The sequence below is a fragment of the Zerene cesonia genome, chromosome 14 (genome assembly GCF_012273895.1).
Source record: "Zerene cesonia ecotype Mississippi chromosome 14, Zerene_cesonia_1.1, whole genome shotgun sequence".
Lineage (NCBI taxonomy): Eukaryota > Metazoa > Arthropoda > Insecta > Lepidoptera > Pieridae > Zerene > Zerene cesonia.
The window spans coordinates 2,254,530-2,275,019 of record NC_052115.1 but is presented as its reverse complement, the minus strand read 5'-3'; the positions used below and the strand labels follow the sequence as shown (position 1 = coordinate 2,275,019).

The following is a 20,490-nucleotide window of genomic DNA, read 5'->3' as shown; positions in this document are numbered from 1 at the left end:
TTATCATTATGACCTCAGAATCAATATGTTATATTATAAAGTGAAAATAATAATAATAATTAAGTAAACTCTGGTAACTTTCGTTATTTTGTAAACTCTCTTTTGACAGGCGCCATATACTTTTCAGGATCGAAACATTTTAAAATGTGACCAATAATAGACTACCTAGTCTTAAATACGCTTATCCTCGAATATTTCAATAATATTTCATTATTACATTAAGGCTGATTAGTTCACTCAGGGCTATCCTACCATAAAAAATATACAATTACTCCTATTTACATACGCTTAAATGTATAAACCTTCTTCCAGGCCAACACCAGCATCCTGGGCGAACAGACAGGATGTCATGACTCGTTTCCCGATGAGAACCGAACCAACGTACACCACTGCTATTACTCTTATCGACCAGATTGGCATCAAAATCATCAGAACCACAGAACTCGTCACTGATATATTAAAAAATACAGTTCGTGCTGTGGTTGGATGATTTACAAGGCATAAGCAGACAAGAACATTACTTTGGACTTCGTAATATTGGGCTAAGATTGGGCTTCAGGCGACTTTGTAAGCTGTTTCTTTAGGATATGTACGTTATCACATGCATCCAACTGCTTAGTAAATGTAGGAAGAGAATACTGGGCAGCGTGGAAGTAATATCTGTATCTATCGGAAGTAATATCATAATCTAAATCGTATGTGATTCATTGATACCAATGCAATTAATCATAATTTCATACGATTGATTTAAAATCTATTCTTTCATATTATAAATTTTGCAGTAGGTACTCGGACATACAAATTCATATCGACCTATTGAATTATAAATACTTATATATCTATTACTATCTGTTTATATACCATATTAAATTAAAAGCACAAAAAAAATAAGATTCATGGCTGGATTTGTTACACTTTAAATTTTTCTTCTTGTGGGGGTCTAATCTTTCCCCAATACAGTCTAGTTAAAACTTGTTTAAGGCCTTAAGTTTATAGATAATTAAGGCTAAAACTGATTCATGTACATAGATTTCAGCACTAAATGAAATACATCGCTTCGAAAAGCTTTTAAATAAGGACAATAATTGAAATGACAATCTTAATTTATTTTTTATGTTTTGTTATACGAACGTAGATAGTTCGTTGTCATGAGATTTTAGGTCTTTTATTTTATAGTCAGTTAAGTTATTTTTATCAATACATATAACCACAAAACAGTGGGTAACTTGTTTCTAAATACATACCCATGTAAAAATAGACTATCAAAATATATATCAGAAATAACATTATGTATCAATATGTATTTCAAGATATGGCAGTAGTTCATTTAAATTAGATTAAGTGTTAAATTATTTATATTAAGTAGGCGTAATTTTTCGTACAAAATGAGCTCAGTTACACTTATTTAAGTACGTAATAAGTAAACATTTATGTTTTATTATGTCATAGGTATAGTGTGTAAGAATAAAAAGTTGATATCATATATTCGTGTGTTTATTTTTATATCGTATTTAAACAATGCTAAAAATGCAGTAAAATGCAGTAAAAAATGCTCGTTATTCGCCTCGATATTCGGACGAAAGTGCAAATGCGATTAAATATCATAAGCAGCATTTTTTTTATCCAGGTATATTACGATATATTATTATTAACCCACTCGTAGGCATCATTAGGTACATCCATCAATCCATGGATGGATCCATCAGTCCCAATAGTTTAGAATGGAAATACGTACACCTATCCTTTGTGGTTCCTTTGAAGTATATTTACATCAATATTGCAATAATGGTTTGGTTCTAATGAGGAAGTCAAGTCCTATGTAGTAATTAGGTATATTTCCTTACACATATTTACATTTTTTACACAATTTAACCTGGAAGTTATAAAACATAAAAGATTTACCCTTAAATCTCTAAAGAGTAACATTATTTTTTACTTAGATAGAGAATATAAATAACACCGAAAGTCATTTAATATCTAAAACCCTAATATAAATGTTAAGATAAGTATCTTTTTTATCATGCGATTGGAGAAACTTCGACTTTTTTTCAACGATAATTTACTCGTTGCTAGTTTTAAAAACACGTAACAAGAATAAAAAACATAATAATTATTGTCGAACATATTCACGCAATGAACACGCTACGCAACCTTCTACCTACCTTTATACCCCAAATAATATAATTCTATACTAGTATTTATACACTTTCACATAATCATTTTTTCACATCATATATATTTGTCGGTACATAATACATAAAATAATGATTTATGTATTCTTATATGTGTTGTAAACTCCATAATACAAAATGCTCTATAATTAATTATCTATAGCTGCCGTTGAAAAAATTATAGTGAACTATAACCCGCACCGTGGCGCGTGGAACCTGGGTAAAAAAAAACTTTGTGCTAATCCAGACTATAATCTATCCCTGTACTAAATTTCATACAGATTCGATAAGTTGTTATGGCGTAAAAGATTAAAATAGGTGTCCATCCATCCATACTTACAAACTTTCGCTTTTATAATATTAACAGGATTAGTAGAATAGTTATTAGTAACCGCATTATACTTAAATAATTCTACAAAATGTATATAGGGTGCAGTATACCCGAAATTCTTTTAAATTACCTGATAGATGCCCTGGAATAGGTACATTTTGTTAAAAGGAATTAACTGTTATCAGGTTTTTCTTTGTTAGTTATTAGTGTTTATAGCTAAATAATAATACTCTATTCTTCGAAAAATAAAACCTCATCGAGACAAAGTATCATCCATAGATTTAGAAAATTATAGGCAACGGCCTGCATCCAACCTTCATGAGACATCTATATCCTGTTATAAATTGCCTCATATTTCGTCGTCTGTTACAGGCCCTTCAGGAACTCGCCACTAAGTATCAATTAAAACCAGATTAATCTATTAAAGTGGCAATGAAGTAGGTATACCATTAAATTATATGTATTAATATTACTTCTTTGTAAATTGGTGATAATATTGTATATTCTTTTCCGATTCTACTTTAATTTCCTGGTAAGCTACCAGGAAAATTGCTGCAAAAAATAGGTAACTGGTAGATTACTGAGTATTGGAATAACCAACATTTTTTGCAATATTTTAAATTTATATTTGACAAGGTATTTCCAAAAAACCTAATAATTCACAGAACGTCACTTATTTGTATATATCACTCACTTATTGTATATATATTATAAACAGTGTGAGTAGGGAGCCCGATTTGGCGAGATAATTATTTGATGTTTCTGCCAAGTTCATTTTATTTTTTAAAGCAACGGATGTAAGCTTTGTTTTTAGGATTCCGTGCCTACAGGGCTAATTGAACCTTAATTACTAAGAATTTGCTATAAGTCTTTCTGTTTGTCTGTCTGTCAGTATATCCGACCGTATGACAGCAGGCTTTCATGAACCGTTATAGATAGTCAAATTTTTTAGAGATAATGCTTGCCGCTGCCGTAACGACTGCCGTGGTAACAACAAATAATACAAATCGAAATTAAGCAACGGCTGGCGCGGTCCAACGTGACCAATTTTGTTTATTACAGTAGCTCTTTAGAGTCGCACGTCTGACTCGCACTTGAATGATTTTTTATCAGATACTAGACGCTCGTCCCGGCTCTGCCCGGATATCATGATTACTGTTTTATCTCAAGGAAACATTTAATCGAGATAAAAAGTATCCTATTACCCAGGTCAGCTCATACCCAGCCTGTATACTAAATTTCATCGAAATCCGTTCAGTAGTTTCAGCGTGATTGACGGAAAAACATCCAACAAACAATTTTTCACATTTATAGTATTAGTTTGATATAGATAATATGATCATTAATTAGTTGAGGCCATAAAATGTGGCAAAATCACATTCTCGGTCAGATTAAGAATGGGATTGAGCATTCTGCATTACTAATAAGTTCATCTTTATGTACCGCATAACTATTTATATTTAACAAAAATCTAAACTGCCTGAACGCACGGAACTGGAATTGTACTTTCAAATAACAAAAAATATAATCAAAGATGGTACGTTCAGTTTAAAGTTTTCGAGTAGCAAACACAAAATCATTTTTTTTTACTTCTTACCTGTACCTGAAGGTTTACGGTAGAGATGGCCGCAGGCTATAAGAGCGCCTTTTGTAGCTGTCTTTTTTCATGTATATTAAGTTGTGTATATTTTGTGATGGTACATTAATGAATTTAAATAAATTTAATTTATTCAGTACAATTGAGAACCTCTTTTTGGAGTCGGTTGAAAATCATATCATTCGTTTAAATTTAGACTAGTTCACTTTATTACCCTTGTACATGAAGGTTGGTAAGTATTTTAAAAATGAATGTTTGTAATAGAGGCCAAGAATACAACTTCTATCGGAAGTAGCCTTGACCATGGCCACTTCACTGATAATATTAAATGTTATAAATTGACTTAAATGTTATCATATTCTGTATATAATTTTGATATTACGATGGGCTATTATTATCTAAATTGACTTTTAGTTTAAAATTAAAATTAAAAACCTATTAATTAACAATTTTGGAAAATGGAAAAAATGAAAGTAATTTAAATAGCAAATTGGATAGTAGATAAACAAGTTATGAAATTATGTGAAATACACATAATTAAGTCAAATATTACATATGGTTTTGCAATACCACAATGTAATTGGTGGATTTTTTGTATATCTCAATAAAAATCAATAAATAATGCTCAAACAACATTTATTATTTGTATATTCAAAGTACACAGTAGATAGTATATTCATATATTCGCTTAATATTAATAAATTTGAGATTGTTCCCCTATTTAACTTACATTAAAGAACATCAGACAGAAGCTCCAAAACTGAGCAATAATTACAAACTAATGGAAAGACATTCACGGCAAAAAAACTTGTTCCTAATAACACATAAGTTAGATATAATCTTTGTTTTTAAATATTGCAATACTTTTGTAATTTTTGGCCATATTTAAGAACCTTCAGATCCATTAAATTTTTCTTCTGGATTTATTGAACAATGAGTTCAGTCACATTGTCCTTTGTGACCAACGCTACTAAGCTTCCACTAGCAGGCCTATCTTCTCCTTTAATCCATTTATCGAACAGCTCGGCCACATAGCTCAATGGGGTCCAGGTACCGAAATCAGCTTTGGGCATCCATTTCCTGTTCATTTCAGTGTCCAGTGTAACAGGCAAAATTGCTACAGCAAGAGAATTGTCAGGTAAGCCGGAATCTTTAGCACCAAGTGATTTTGTCAGTTGGTGAACTGCTGCTTTAGCCATTCCATATCCAATCATACCTGCAGTACCTTCCAATGCTGCTTTGGCTCCTGTGAGTGCAAGCAAACCACCTGGTGACAAATATTTTGACGCTAATGTCGCTGCGATAGTCGAGCTCCATACAGATTGCCTCCACATCAAATCAGCTTGCTTGCTTAGGTCCTTGGCCGCATTCCCGCCAGCCCAGCCACCAGCGACGCAAATCACGGCATTCACTTTCTGACCTTGGAGAGCAGCTCCCAGCTCGTTAACAACGTGCTCCTCTTGTTGCAACCAGGAACCGTCTTTGGGAACAGTGATGTTCACGTCGGCTTTATCGTTTGAACTGAGATCGATATTGGCGACCCAAAAGTTGGCGTTCTTGAAGTGGTTGACACAAGCCGAGCCCAAAGCTCCGCGGCCACCGTAAACTACAATTCTGCCACTCGCCATTATAACGTCTTCGCTGTATGGAAACTTTGAGACAACTAAATTGTGACAATCGATCTGAAGTTGCTATCGTGTAACGTTGACCTCGACGGTGACGTTATCACTTTTTATCAAGTTGTGGTCGTACTTTATAGATCACTTAGTGCTTAGGTTCTTGAATGTCAAGCCACACTTCGCAGTGAAAGTAAATTAACGTCAACTTACGTTAACCGATACTGTCAATTCAATAGTCTACTTTTTTCAATTGCTAGGTGGTTGAAGTCGTGATTTCAATTTACAATAAATAGAACTAGTGTATTTGCTTATGTTTTCTATGATTTGTTTTATTTTACAGGTGCAATTTCAAAATAATGTAATCAGCTGACAAAAGTCAGTGTCAATTGTCATTACTATTTGCTACGTAAACAAGACAAAATGAAACCATAGACAATCCAAGTATATTAAGTGAATGAATTCAAGTAAGATTCAAATTGAAAGTAGGTATAAAATGCAAGTGTTATAGACAATAGTGTCTATTATAAGTTGTCGCGAAACAACTAACAAGTTCAAATTGAATAGATAATGTTATGAAGATGGATTTATTATTATTATTTAAATGAAACAACCTTTTTGGATTGGACAGTTTATTTACATATTATATTAAATATATTATTATAGTGTTTTACACAGTAACAATAATCATTTATGTATCGGAAAAAGAATAGGATTTTGAATGTGATAAAAAATATACAAAGGTAGATTGATCAATGAACACTACATATAATTGTCATTTTTATATAAATTTAAGGGTATTAAGTGCTATAATATTCGCCCTCAAGTAAACAATTAAAAATTGAACAGTATATTTTCAAGACTTAAACAACATTTTGTTTTCGTGTAAGTAATATTATATTTGTTTTATTACAAAATATAATATATAATCGAATAAATTGAATATCAAAGGCTAGTATAAAGTGTGATAAATAGCATAAAATATGAATACGGTGAACAGTTGCGAATATAACACAAATTTACGAATGTCTATGCCAATTAGGTCTTTATATAAATCATTCTACACCATCTATATTGAAAAAAACAAAAAGAAATTTAGAGCAAAGAAAATCAGCTATATTGCATTAAGTGTAGTATTTAGAGTCGCCACATTTGCAGATACGTCGAGAGAATAAAATACAGAAATCATCACATTTACCGTCGTACTAATAGTTTTAGTACCCAGATAAAGGTTATTCAATATTTCGGCACGACGGTGGTGAGGCTGGTGATTGATGTCAAATATGAAACCGAGAATTACTGAACCAACGGCAGATAATACCTATAAAAACAAAAAAAAAATAACAGCAAACAAAATATAAACAAAAAAAATAGCAACGAAATATAAAATAAATTATAACGTACGCATAAGCAAATATATATATAAATAACAAAAGCGTACAATTACGGATGCATGCCTTATTAAATCTAGAGTAGAGCATCCTAATATAATATTGAATAATTTTTTACATCACACACGCATTATCGACTTAAAATAGGTGAACAATTAATTATTAATCTGTTATAATACTTATAATCCACTTTATTTTACATATTTCAAACGCAACGCTATTTGTTGATATTATCGTTTAAATATTCGATGGCTTTTTTATTTATCCATGAATACTATACCAGAAACAGATTAATGAAATTGCCCCATTTGGAGCCTTACCACTAGAAAGAGTGGCAAGCGTATGCTTTTTTTTATCTTCGAAAATGTCGAATATCACAAAGTCTGAAAGACTTTAACTTAATTAAGACAAAATTTATTTTTCTGAACTGCTAAAACCTCGCCTACCTGTAGTTACATAATCCATTCATTACACCACACCATGTATATGATAGATAATAATTTTATTAAAGAGTAAAAATTTAATGTTGGTTCATATTCTACTTAATTTTTATATGACAGTTAGGTAGGGACAAAAGTGTAAGTAATATAGATAGAAACCATACATTGTATTTGAAATATGTCAATTGGGAATAAAGTTGACTTTTAATTCGAAAAAGAAACATAGAAAGTGAAATAAGTAGATAGATATCGCTGTCTATAAAAGTTGACAGCTTAGACATACATAATTGTAATAAGTAGGTATATGTTTTTTTTTAATTTACGTTCCCACATATTTAGCGTGAAGTCTTTATCGTACTCTAAAGAGACTCCGTTCTATTTTACAACGTTTCCTTAACTCGTCCCTAAAATTGTATTAAGCATTGAATTATTCCCATAAAAATCGTGTTCCGACAGAGCAGGGTCCAGACCGAAGTTCATTTTGATGACGTCACAAAATATCACACCCGTCATAAGACCAACAGAGATGTGGTACAGCCAATTGGCAATCTTCTTTTGCTTATAATTGTCTGCTTTCAAAGAAGAAATTACTAGAGCTATGATGCCTGCGCTTACCTGCATTAAAAACCGATTTTTAACATTTAAAATTGAAAAATTCTACGTAAGTAGGCGCTAGACATATGAAGTTTTGTATTCAGAACCAAATATCTTGAATGTCGAAAATATACATAAACAACTCATGGACGTGACGTGGACGTGACGAAAAACAAAATTAAATGCGTGGTACAATGATAGATGAATAAAAATAGTGATGTCCATGATACACATTAAAATATCGATTGTTTTAGTTGGTAAAACTTTTTTAGACAATATTGGCTATAACTTAGTTGGGGTTGACTTCTGGTAAATACACGTAATGATTTCTAGCAACCTTCAATTTCGCGAAGTTTTCCAAATTACCGAACTTGTTTTCAAAGTTGTCACTTTTTAATTTTAATAATATAAAGCATACAATAAAAATGCACAGCTTGTGCAACAGTGTATTCATAGTAGCTATTTATTATATATAAAATGTGGTCTGTATATTGCGTATGTGGACTTGTTGTTAGGGAACATTTCCAAAGCCGAAACCAGGGAAAGAGATATATGCATTATATCACTTGTAACATTTACTTTATATCGATACTCGTGACGTCATCACTTTGTCAGGCACTAGCGTTACAAATAATTTTGCTATTTTCCGTATATTATTTTTGAAAAATTTACGTATATATATGAAGCTAAAACAATATATTATACCAAAAATAGCTTTCTGAGTCAATACTAGCATAAATTTAGCAAAATATGGTTCGAAGCATACTAATGAGAAAATCGTATTTACATGTGTAAAGTCTATTTATTCTGATTATTACTATCAGACAGAACATGTTACCATTATTGCAAGTTTTATTTTAAAAGAAATTTTATAGAAATACGTTAATTAAAAAATTGTAAAAGTGAGTGTGCTTGAGTAACTCGTGATCTGCTATCCATCCATTCTAAATTGAAACATGAACATTTAAGATTTAGTTACCTAAAGTTACCTACTAAATACAAAAAAGAAACTTAAAACAGCTGCCTTTCTAGCCTAATAGCCAGGCTATTATATAAGTAGCTAGTTACTATTTAGAAATACGCTTTCTATTTGCATTTATAAGGCATTTAAAAATATTTATTTTAAATATTTGAATAAAATTAGCAAAACAGTTAATTAATTGGGTTATTCACAATTCAAGGAAAAAACGTTTGTAACAAAGAACATTGCGTGTAGAACCCACTTTTTTAACTTGATGCATTAACCTTTTTTAAATATTCAACATTAACGTACTTTAATCGTTCTAAAACCAACGGATTATTGGAATATTCGATACCGAAAGCGGAAATGACAATATTAATGACGGATATTACGAAAATGAAAATGACGATGACGTCATTAAGGATGACAGCAGAGGGTTGGTCGTCGTGGTTGTTCAAGTCCATTCCGCCGATTACTACAAACAGTAAGCCGACCAACAGCTAAAACAATTACGTCAGATTTTAAATAAATAATTGCAAAAAATTCATAACATGATACAGAAGCAATGATAATTAATATTTGTGGTGTGTTATATGGGGAACACTTCAGATCATGTAATACCCACACTACTATAGATTTATATTATGTTAAAAAATTATTTAAAATTATTTGCTTTTTTCTTTTGTTTTAAATACATTCTAAATTTTGTTTGCCTTGAAGTTGCAATATCGGTATTTTTATGACTAATGCATTTGGTTAAAAATATTGATACTAATTTAGATTTTTAATTATTTTTGCAAACCACAATCAGAGAAAATGATTTTTTACACCAACGTCCTTTCTACGTATTTATTTTACTTTACATAAAATAGTATTGTTTTTCCACTATTATGTGAAACTTTGTTTTATTATATTATGTAATGTTTTGTTTAATTAAAGTTTACTTTGTATTATTAAATTACGTTCATTATGATTTGCTAGGTATGCATGGTACAGAAATGTATAAAATTATAATTTTCAAATTTAAATATCTATAATAATAACACGACTAATGAAAAAATAATAAACTATTTGCTTCAACTCACGCATAACGTATTATGTTTCAACCAACTAATTTTTATTATCCGGCCCATGTGTAGGCCAATCAACGCTAAATTGATACGTCCCGTAAAATCTTTGCAACGATTACAAATCTAAATTAAATTCGTACAGAATAAGAGAGGAATCAAAAGAAGAAATAAGGATGTTAATAACCGTGATTACAAAAGCTGTAGCGGTTGTAACGTAATTAATATTAGTCGCCGAAGTGCGGTATCGAGGTTTGTGGAAACAGCAGTCATGTAGAAGGTTCAGTGACAGGAGCACAAGACCCATCAGCACCTGGGGTTTGTATCATAAACATAGCTTATTTTAACACACTAGTAATTTAGAAATGGTAGTTTTTGAAGTGAAAACATTAGCCGCGGTGAACGGTACCGTTGAATCATTCATATGAAATTTAAAGAATCAAAGAAATGTGGAATTCGAAAAGAATTTAGAACAGGAATGTATGAGCCACTATTCATACATTCGTAAATAAGTACAGTGTATTCGTGTTCTGAAAAATGCTCGTAACGCGAATACGCGACTTTCATTATGCGCCTCGCTATTCGCATGGATATAAATGCACCTTAATGACATTTAGCTAAAATTCTAAGAATATAAGCTTTCACTTTTATAAGTGATTATATTTATTGTGCGAGATAAACCCAAAAATAAGATTTTGAAAGTCTTTTACCAGTAGAAAAATAGCATAATCCTGAATGATCTTCATTCTGAATGAGTTCAAATTTTGCCTGAAGCCAGTGGCTAATGCCTAGTGCCTACACAATAAATTCTTTGGCTACTAGCACCATTCATTCATCTGTGTTTGTTCATCTATATTATGCTAATGCCATAATCGATGTCCCAATCTCAATGTCCCAGGTTTCAACCACGTGGGGGATGATTATCTCAGATTGTTAATAACTAATCGTTTTGGCGCTAATAGATTGAGTTTTGTAGATTATTACGTTGGCAAAATTGGTCGTCTCTGTGTATATGGTTTTCTTATTTTTTTCTATGTAATGTTTTGATACTTGTTGTGAGTGTTCTTGCTTGTGAATAAACATTTGTCTATGTCTATGTGTATATACTGAAGACTATTAAACAAATAATTCTCGAATGTTCTTAATTGCCGTACCAAACCTAACTGCAATACGTAGCTCTTGATAATTCTTTAAAATTGATTTGAATTTGGTTTTAGATTAAGAGAAAAGCTGTTTCCAATTGAATCGGACTTAATAATTTTGGAGGACTAGCTGAAATTTTTTTTTTTGTGTAAGTAATGGCTATTGAAAATAAGATTTAGATGACAATTTAATACGTCTAATTAGTATTAAATTGTCATCTAAATCTTATTTTCAATAGCCATTACTTATTATCTGGACTTTTATTATGTATTATATACGTACTTATTTTAAATTTTGGCTTACTCGCGTGCCGGGTCAAATGTAGCCAATATACCAATCGAGACTATAATCTATCCTTACCTATACTTAATTTCATGCATATACGATAAGCTGCTTTCGCGTGAACGAACAACGCATCCAATCATTTATCCGTTTATCAGTACATACAAACTTTTGCATTTACAATATTAGTGGACTACAATACCCAAATTCCTGTATCTTTTCGATTCCACAAAAAATATACGTACCTTTTAACGTTGCGTTTTTTTTAATGAAATTTACCTGTAAAATAATCGAAATGGTGATCAATGTGACGAGCAGCGTATAGAATTCGTGCTTGGGCCCCACTTGTATTATGTACTTCAGCTGCGATGCGTTCGATGTCAACAAAGCTATGTCCAGCAAGCCCTGTGCAACGGTCTTTTTCGTAGCATAGCGGTTCGCATCGATGCCTTTTATCTGAAAAAAAAAAGTAAACATCCTGCTGTTTAAAGCTAGTAATCAGAAACTTATTTTTCTTCTAGTGAAAACTTTTTTTAGCGCTTTTAAGAACTTTTGTAACTTCGTTCAAGAATTTTTCAGTGTGTAGATTAATAAACTGTCGCACTAGTGTAATAAGTGTTCACTTCTATTGCGTAGTTTTAAGCACACGCTGTTCCCAAAAGCTACTTAACCATAACTTTGTGGATTTGGCAATATTGTTTGAAACTTACAAGTTATATCTTATTTATAACATATAGGCAGTAAATCAAACGGTATAATAAAGAGTAGGTTAATGATAAAACGGATGCTTTAACCACTAATCTGTACATAAAACACACCCAAACTTACTATATTTTATTTAGGATTCAGGCTAGGACTACTTAAATATAAAAGTGCAAGTTTAGCTGCTTTCCTCAAACTTGCTGGATACACAATGCAAATGTTATTAAAATAATGTAAATTACATCATAAGTCGTTTTTTCTCGCTATTGTAAATAAATAAAAATGGTAACTTACAAGCATTTCTGCGATTTGCGCCATTTTAATTATTACTAAAAAATGTAACCAAATGACACGAATTCTAAGTACAAACAATCGCGAAATCTCCAAAAGTATGTACCTACTGAATAAACTCTGCGCCAAATTATGGGAACCCACAAACAAAGTATACGTTAAAGATTCAATGTAGCGTGGGAAAGGTAAGTGAACTTAATAATTTCATGAATATTCTTGCAATTAAATACCTAAGCATTACACGCCACACAATTTTCTTTATTTGTGTACATATATTAACAGAGTTGGAAGGCAAACAATGGATAAAAAGAGACAATGGATGGGATCTCGCGACTTAACTTTGCACATTAAAAAAAACGCACGTGATTTATCTACACAGGCCATATTTATATCTATTGATTCATTGTTAGGAGCTCTGACAAACAAAAGCTTTTGTTCATCATACGAAGAAATAAATAATACACATACAAAAAAATAAATTTGTTACACACTTCTGTAGTGGAGCCTTCTGCAATTGACATTCGGTCGATATTCACTTCATTTGAAGATGTCGTCTTTTTCGCGGTCTCTAAACTTTTTCCCGATTTTTCGTCGGCCATTTTCACTTTTATAAATAATTCGTGTTATCAGCGTAACGTGTAAAATAAAACTGTTTTACAACAATAATTATAAACAACTGTAAATTTCGTTTTCCTGCCAACGATAAAACGAGGCCAGTAAAAATCCGGACACGAAGGTAATTATACATCAGTATGGGTGCTGAGGAGTTCAGATATTGTTTAATTGCAAGGAATCATTAATAAATCAGTTTCTATCTTAACTAATCAATTCTAAAGGCCGTCCTTAATGTTTGATGCCTGCATTATTCGCGCTTTATTAGTTCATTTAATAGTTCCTGCTTTAATTACTTACAATTCGTATGAAGAACGAAATATTAGTCATTGTATTTCATAGAAAAATAACCTAAGTTCATGTTTATTAGAGGTAATACAGCTCTAAAACAATTATATCTATACTCACCCCATTGGTTAATCCTGTTGGTACGATGGCAGCCATTATAATAAAAGGAAATATTATAAATTCTCGGTTCTTAATTAACTCATAACTTTTCGTTTTCCTTAAAAATTATTCAGAAATATTTTAAACATATTTCAGTTTAGAATGGGGATAACATATTGTGAGAAATTAAATATTCGGTGCCGTCTGTGGGGATTCGATTTGGTAACTAGACAACGAATATAACAACATAGAACATCAATACCGATTAATTGTTATGTATGCGTACGTTTGGCTGCCTTTAAAAAAACAAATTTATTTTAAAAATATAGCAGATCGCGAAACTTCAACGAATATAATACGAAAGTGGGTTCGAAAATGTAACTTAGGTAATATGACAATTCGTCAAACTTTCAAAAGTTGAATGCATATTGAGCGTATTTCACTGGCGAATGGAACCAAGATAAACAAATGGGAGTTATAATAAGTGGATAAACTATATTTAAATGACTAACGTCCGGATAAGTAATTTCATTTCGTATTTTTATTCGAAGAAATTGTATTCAGTATAAATTCATTTTTCTATAATAACTTTAATGCCTGTAGCCAGTTGCAAAAACATATTATGCTTTATGCTTATGATTCAAAACCGATGTTTTTGAGAATTTTGGTAAAAAAGTAAGTTTAGGAGTTTAGTAGAATTGATCTTGAGTTTTTAATAAGCGATCTCTTACAGCACGAAAACAAAAATCTTCATTCACCTGAATTACTTCATTGAACTGGAAAATTATTTCGTGGTAGTAATAGGTAAAAAATATTACTACATAACATAAAACAAAATCGTTTACTCTGTCTCTATATCCTATGTCTGTATGTCTATGTATGCTTACATCAATAAAACTACGCAACGGATATTGATGGAGATTTTTTTAATAGATAGAGTGATTCTAGAGGAATGTTTATATGTATAATAACATATTTAACTACTCCGAATTAACGCGTGCGAAGCTGCGGGAAAAGGCTAGTATATTATAAATATGTATCTTTAATAGGCTCCGACTGTTTCCTGATACATATAAATACTTTTATACGTCATAATAATATTACAACTCTTTATTTAAATTATTTCGGTATGACTTCTATGCAATTTTATTTGATTTTGAATTGAATAGATATATTCTATTAATAAAACAATTGTAGTATATTGTTTCAATGAATTCTTGTTGTTTGGTTTGTCGTTTCTGCCATGGGACGTCTACTGCTGGACAAAGGCCTCCCTCAAGGATTCCCACCACGACCGATCACTGGCGGTCTGCATCCAGCGACTCCAGTTGTTTGGTTTAATCTACCTTAATTTGGTAGTAGGCACCTATACTTGCATAAACTTTCAATTGACTTTACTTGATATTACAAGAAATAAGTGTTTGAACTGTGAGAAAATTAATATTCATTTGACCCACTCTCCAAGGCAAGCATATCCTACGAGTAGATATCTAAATAATCTATGAATAATCCTGAGCTGCATAGATCTTCCTACCTGTATTAATTATTTTTACGTCTCTGAATTGCAATATTTTTTTTTAAAGCTAGCATAACAACTATCTTCATAAACGAATTATTTTCGAAACAAATATATATAATAAACATTGAGATACATAAGGGCCTCATTGATCTGACCTGACAAAATTCGCACCGCTCTAAATCATTTCTGAACCATTTTGCTTTTTTTCTTAACTTTTAAACCTCTAATAAAAATGCACAAAAACCAAAACGATCAAAATCGCCCCGACATTCTCAACTTTTAGAGACTAACGAACAGCAATTGATTTTTATATTTATATATAGATAGACCGATGAAATAAATACAATATTCTATATAATTAACAATCCGATTGAATACTGTATGTATTAACAAATGCCAACGACGCAGTTGTATTATTGTTTCGTATATTAGCTACAAGGCATTCAAAAATATTCCATTATGGATGTATTAGTTATAGAAAGTGTTTTTCATAAACTTTTTTGTTATAGTTCCTTGCTAATTCTATTTAAATTGCATGAAAGTCTTTTATTATGACGCTATGTATGTGGTAGTTGCGTATAAGTTTAAAGTTAAAACTTGTCATGTTCCAAAACTTCAAATGAACGGCGCAAATATTGTTGGTAAGTATGCGTTCCTATTCTTACCTTGATTGTAGATTAATTTACTTAAAATGACATTATAATGAAGTCCTGAAAATTAAACAAAGAGTCTTTCAAAGCTATAGATTTTATATGATTTTTTTATTTGTTATTTTACCGTTCTACAAATTCATAAAATGAAACGTTTGCACTTCCCGCCCGCATTCGCGTCTTTCGAGTTGTGTTGTCTGTCAAACAAAAATATTTTCCATTTTTTATACAATTCTGTTTATCAATCTCCTATGAAATTGTTAATTTATTTTTATCATAATGTAATGCACAAGTTATCTTGTATGTGTGTAAAATTATAAAGTGACTTTAAAGTGGATTTTGATGAAGATGATCAAGCCGTGTTAGTTAGTTGAGTGGAGTCAAGTGGCCGTCGCATAGAAAGGATTTTATTTTTAAAATGCTGCCTTCTATGCCAATTTTGTTTTCCAGAGAGAGTCAAGATGCGTTTGGGAATAAAATAGAATCTAGTAAAACTTTGTTAACTAACAATACAATTCCTAATTCCGATAAAAAACAAGAGGTGAGTCAGAGGGTCAAATAATTTTATGTAACTTTTGTACTTTATAACATGGAGTCTATTTCAATATTTATGTGTGTTACTAGCACACAGATTCCGGGTTAAGTATATTCACTAGTTGCATGCCGAAATAGTTGATTGTAAATTGTAAAAATCACAACGAAATAATGACAGTGGCTGCCATTTTACTATTTTTTAATCACGCATTTCTTTCAGACTCAAACTTTAACTCATGAAGGTCAGGAAAGTGAACCAACTCCTAAGGAATTAAAACTCAATGGTGACAGACACAGAAAAGAAGATCCAAATAAATCAAAACTTGATGAGAATGCATTAGAAACAGGTATAATGTGAATTCATGCTTAGTTACCTGTTACAATATTATGCTACTACCAATCTAGATAGATTGTCTAATGTTGAATAAATTAATGTATTATTGAAATAAATTGGCCATATGGTATTCAGGCTTTTAAAGTTTAGAGAATGTTAATTTATTCCTTTTTCAATGTTTTTAATGATTAAAAAAAAAATTAAATTCTGATGTAAGTAATGTGTAACCCAAATTAGTTTTAATCCCACACTGTAACATGTGAAATTCTGAGTATCATATCACCAATATTTATAACATATAGCAATTCTTAATATAGCCTGTCCACCATGACCTCAATCAAATGGTATAGGATAGCTAAATTAATATGATGTATCATGTTTTACAGCATTAGTTCGATCTTACTATACAAAAGTTAAGTCAAGATTCCCCACAAATGTATCACTGCCAACAAATAAGTTTGCCCAGTTTAGAGATTTGTTAAAATCCTTTGACCCTGGGAAGGAAACACCAGTAGACTTGTATAGAAAAGTGGAACTATTATTTGGTGAGGAACATAAGGACATTGTTGAAGAGTTCTTGTTATTTTTAAAACCGGGCCAGGCTGCGGAGGTTGGGAGGTTTATGGACCATTTTATGCTAACACAAATGACTAGTTTTATAAAATTATTACAGGTAAGAAATAAAATGAATTGTCATTTACTAAAATACAGATTTGAGCATGATAACATAAAAATTATTTTCTTCCAACCAATTAATTATATACATACTGTTCAACTGACATTAAATGAATTTCTAAATAATTAGAATGGAAAATGGTTATTTTAATTATTTCTGATTATAATTTAATTATTTCTTTTAGACAACTTTTGCACGCAAACCATCAGTTTATCGCAAGATTCTGAGAGCAATAACAACAAGCATCAATAATGGAACGAGCCAAGAATTAAAGACAAGAGTGCTGCCACATTTGAGAACAAATCCAAAACTGTCACAGATGTTCAAATCTATGTTTCCTGATGAAAGGCCATTGGACAGGTAGTATACTTATAAACCTACCAAAAAATTGAGAAATTTCTAATGTCAGACACTTACTTTTTACAGAGTAGTCTGATTTTAATATTTTTTTTTACTGTAAAATGTATTTTGATTTTGATTGTCTATAAATTTGAAACAAAAATTTAATCCTAAAGGTGGGACAATAGGTGATTAAAGTTTTTTCAATGGTTTAATTATAATTTTAAGGTACAACAATATCTAATAGCTTGAAGTTAAGTAGAGAATTTTTGATGATCATTATCTGAACTATCCAAATTTATACTAATAATATAAAGTTGAAGAGTGTTTGTTTGTCCAATTTAAGAAAATTTTTTAATGGTATATAGTCCACTTATAGGAGAATGGTATAGGCACATACAACATTTTTGCTAATGTTAATAAATGATTAGCTGCATATATTGGATATGGTTTATATTCAATATGTAGATGAAAGAATGCAACAACATTTCATAATGCTGCTATGTAATATAACTCGCATGCTTCCCTCTCCCTGCTAACTAATTATTGATTTTTGCAAAAACTTTATAATCAAGGCATCTTACTGATGTAAGAATGATGAAGTAATCATCTTTAAGAAGTACTAATAATACATTTATGTTTTTTTGTAACCTCAATTAAAAGTTCAAAGTCTATTCCTCAGCATTATATGTAGCTCCCTAATCTTATTCTATGTCATCAGCTACTTAAGATGCTCCAGAAAGATTCCAATCCATTCTTAATTAATTTGTTTAGAATTCAAGTTACTGATGATTTCGAGTAAATATTTTTTGAACATAGAATTTAAATTACTTGGCTAATTGTTTTCTATCTCTGACCCATGATTTTTCTTTTTACATATAATTTCTATACCAGTGTGACTCAGAAAGAATACTTCTAGAAAACTGGTTGCTTTTTCATTAAGTGCTTTTAATTTATTTGTGAACTTCAAGTTAATCAAAGCATAAGCAGTTAACAATAATTGAAGTTAGGTTTGGAGAGACTTTTTTTTTCAACAATTTGTTGGTATTCTGCACAGTAAATATTTCCTCCTACAGTCTGCTACTCTATTCTTTCAAAAAAAGTCAAAATAATTCATACTAGGTATTATTGCCAGGCCGAAACCTGTTGCTTCCTTTTGCACAACACCTACAAGCCCTGGATTAGGATAGACCGATATTTGGTGTAATTGCGCCATTCCTCCACTCCTATTAGACTTCCAGCTGAGACTTTCCTCGTGTGGTAGAAAATTCCGTTGTGACGTTAAACAGAGACAAACAAACTCACTTTTGCATAAATATATCATTATATAATACTAGTATTTAAAAAATAGGTGTTATAATGTTCTGCATGTCTTTTTTTAGTGCTTACGATGCTAGTACCGACATTATAAACGAGAACTTTCTAGAATGTGACGAAGGGTACGACGTGTGGGAGTTCGAAGCAGAGAATAAGAAGAAAAAGATAGATGTGAAAGAAGGTCTTGATTCAGTGGTAGGTATTTAGAATTTATGGCTGAAATCTATCAGAGATAGTTTTACTTCTTCGAAAGTGGGGCTAACCTTTTTGTAACTTCTAAACTGTTAACTTAAAAAATCTTGAACCTAAGGAAAACAAATTCTTTGGCAATTCACATTGATAGATTGGTACTAATCAATTTGAATTCTGAGTGCAATATCAACCCTTGTTCCAAATTTATTGTTCTGGATAACTATATTTAATCGCTTATTGGTGCAATATTCAACAAAAATAATATAAATTAAAATCTTTATCAAATCAAAAAATACTTTGTTTCAGTACCTTCATGGGCGGGTGTTTATACAACACGGTAGGTTGTTAAGATCAGCAAGTGTTACTTATCCATACAGCAAAGAGCCCTATCGAGTGCACGCGAGACGAGTGGCGCCTAACACTTGCCTCTCACCACAAGACTCGGACGAAGAAAGAGCTACAAAAAGAAATAGCAAAACCAATTGCAAAGTGCCCCCAAAAAGATCTAGAAAACAGACGAAATCGCCGACGAAAACTGTCAAAGATGTCAACGATAACACAAAAAAAGATCTCAAACAGGCATTAAGTAAAGTGAAAGGAAAAGTTGCTTCTAAAACGAGGTGCAAAACTGAGGACAATATTAAAAAGAATAAAATAGACGTAAAAGAGGTGAATGTGTGTGGAAAGAAAGAAGATTTGTCAAAGGCAAAGCCAAAGGATGCTAAAAAGGCACGAAATTGGACTCGAGAGGAAGATAAGACTATGTTAGAAGTTTTGAAGGGCGAAGGTGGTTCTGATAAGGTGCTCATACGCATATGCAAACTGCTGCCGCATCGCTCTGAGAGCGAAGTCAAGGAAAGGTTTTGCCATGTTATGAACTTGTTACAACAAATGGCAGTTAATGAAGTGACGTAGTGCGAACAGAATTTATTAGTTATAAGCAATGGTATTTATAATTTTATAAAAATAAAAGTTTATTTTAATCTAATGCATTCTATTATTTTTTACAATATTATTTCAATTAAAAATCTAGTTACCAAATGTCATATATCTGCTGGAGAGAGATTTAATTAACCTAATTACGTTTGGAGCGTGTGATTTAAAATTTACAATCTTTTTTTCTGAAAATTTCCTCTAGTTCCGGCGAGTCATTTATCAGACGTCTCAACGACACGGCTCTATCAGTTGCGAATGCCGTGGATGGTTTATCAATAAACGACTTCGATACGGATCCATCTACAACTTTCATTTTTGGAGGCGCATATTGACTAAAGTATTTCGCTTCAGCTGCTAATCTTTGTAAAATTTGTTCTAATTCTTCGTCTGAAAAACATGTGCACAAAT

General features: G+C 31.4%; 4 protein-coding genes across 4 annotated transcripts in view; 2 read left to right on the top strand and 2 right to left on the bottom strand.

Annotated features, from left to right (window-relative positions):
- The window catches only part of LOC119831652, a 31,604-nt gene extending 30,263 nt beyond the window's left edge, over positions 1–1,341 (top strand). The window contains exon 5 of the mRNA XM_038355093.1: positions 313–1,341. Within this exon, the coding sequence (XP_038211021.1) occupies positions 313–490 (178 nt within the window). The 3' untranslated portion in view covers positions 491–1,341. The remainder of the gene's footprint in view (positions 1–312) is intronic.
- A 3,517-nt stretch (positions 1,342–4,858) lies between these two features.
- LOC119832077 (dihydropteridine reductase) lies at positions 4,859–6,072 on the bottom strand. The gene has a single exon (XM_038355684.1). It carries the CDS (start codon positions 5,725–5,727, stop codon positions 5,023–5,025), a length of 705 nt encoding a protein of 234 aa, XP_038211612.1. The 5' UTR covers positions 5,728–6,072; the 3' UTR covers positions 4,859–5,022.
- Positions 6,073–6,342: 270 nt separating this feature from the next.
- On the bottom strand, positions 6,343–13,254 carry LOC119832078 (ninjurin-2-like). The gene is made up of 3 exons (XM_038355685.1): positions 13,078–13,254; positions 11,873–12,049; positions 6,343–7,036 (listed from the first exon to the last, which is right to left on the bottom strand). The coding sequence occupies exons 1-3, from the start codon at positions 13,183–13,185 to the stop codon at positions 6,830–6,832; spliced, it is 492 nt and encodes a 163-aa protein (XP_038211613.1). The 5' UTR covers positions 13,186–13,254; the 3' UTR covers positions 6,343–6,829.
- A 2,647-nt stretch (positions 13,255–15,901) lies between these two features.
- LOC119831991 lies at positions 15,902–20,124 on the top strand. The gene is made up of 6 exons (XM_038355569.1): positions 15,902–16,295; positions 16,509–16,635; positions 17,009–17,295; positions 17,483–17,658; positions 19,020–19,149; positions 19,453–20,124. Exons 1-6 carry the CDS (start codon positions 16,173–16,175, stop codon positions 20,059–20,061), a joined length of 1,452 nt encoding a protein of 483 aa, XP_038211497.1. The 5' UTR covers positions 15,902–16,172; the 3' UTR covers positions 20,062–20,124.
- Positions 20,125–20,490: the final 366 nt, after the last annotated feature.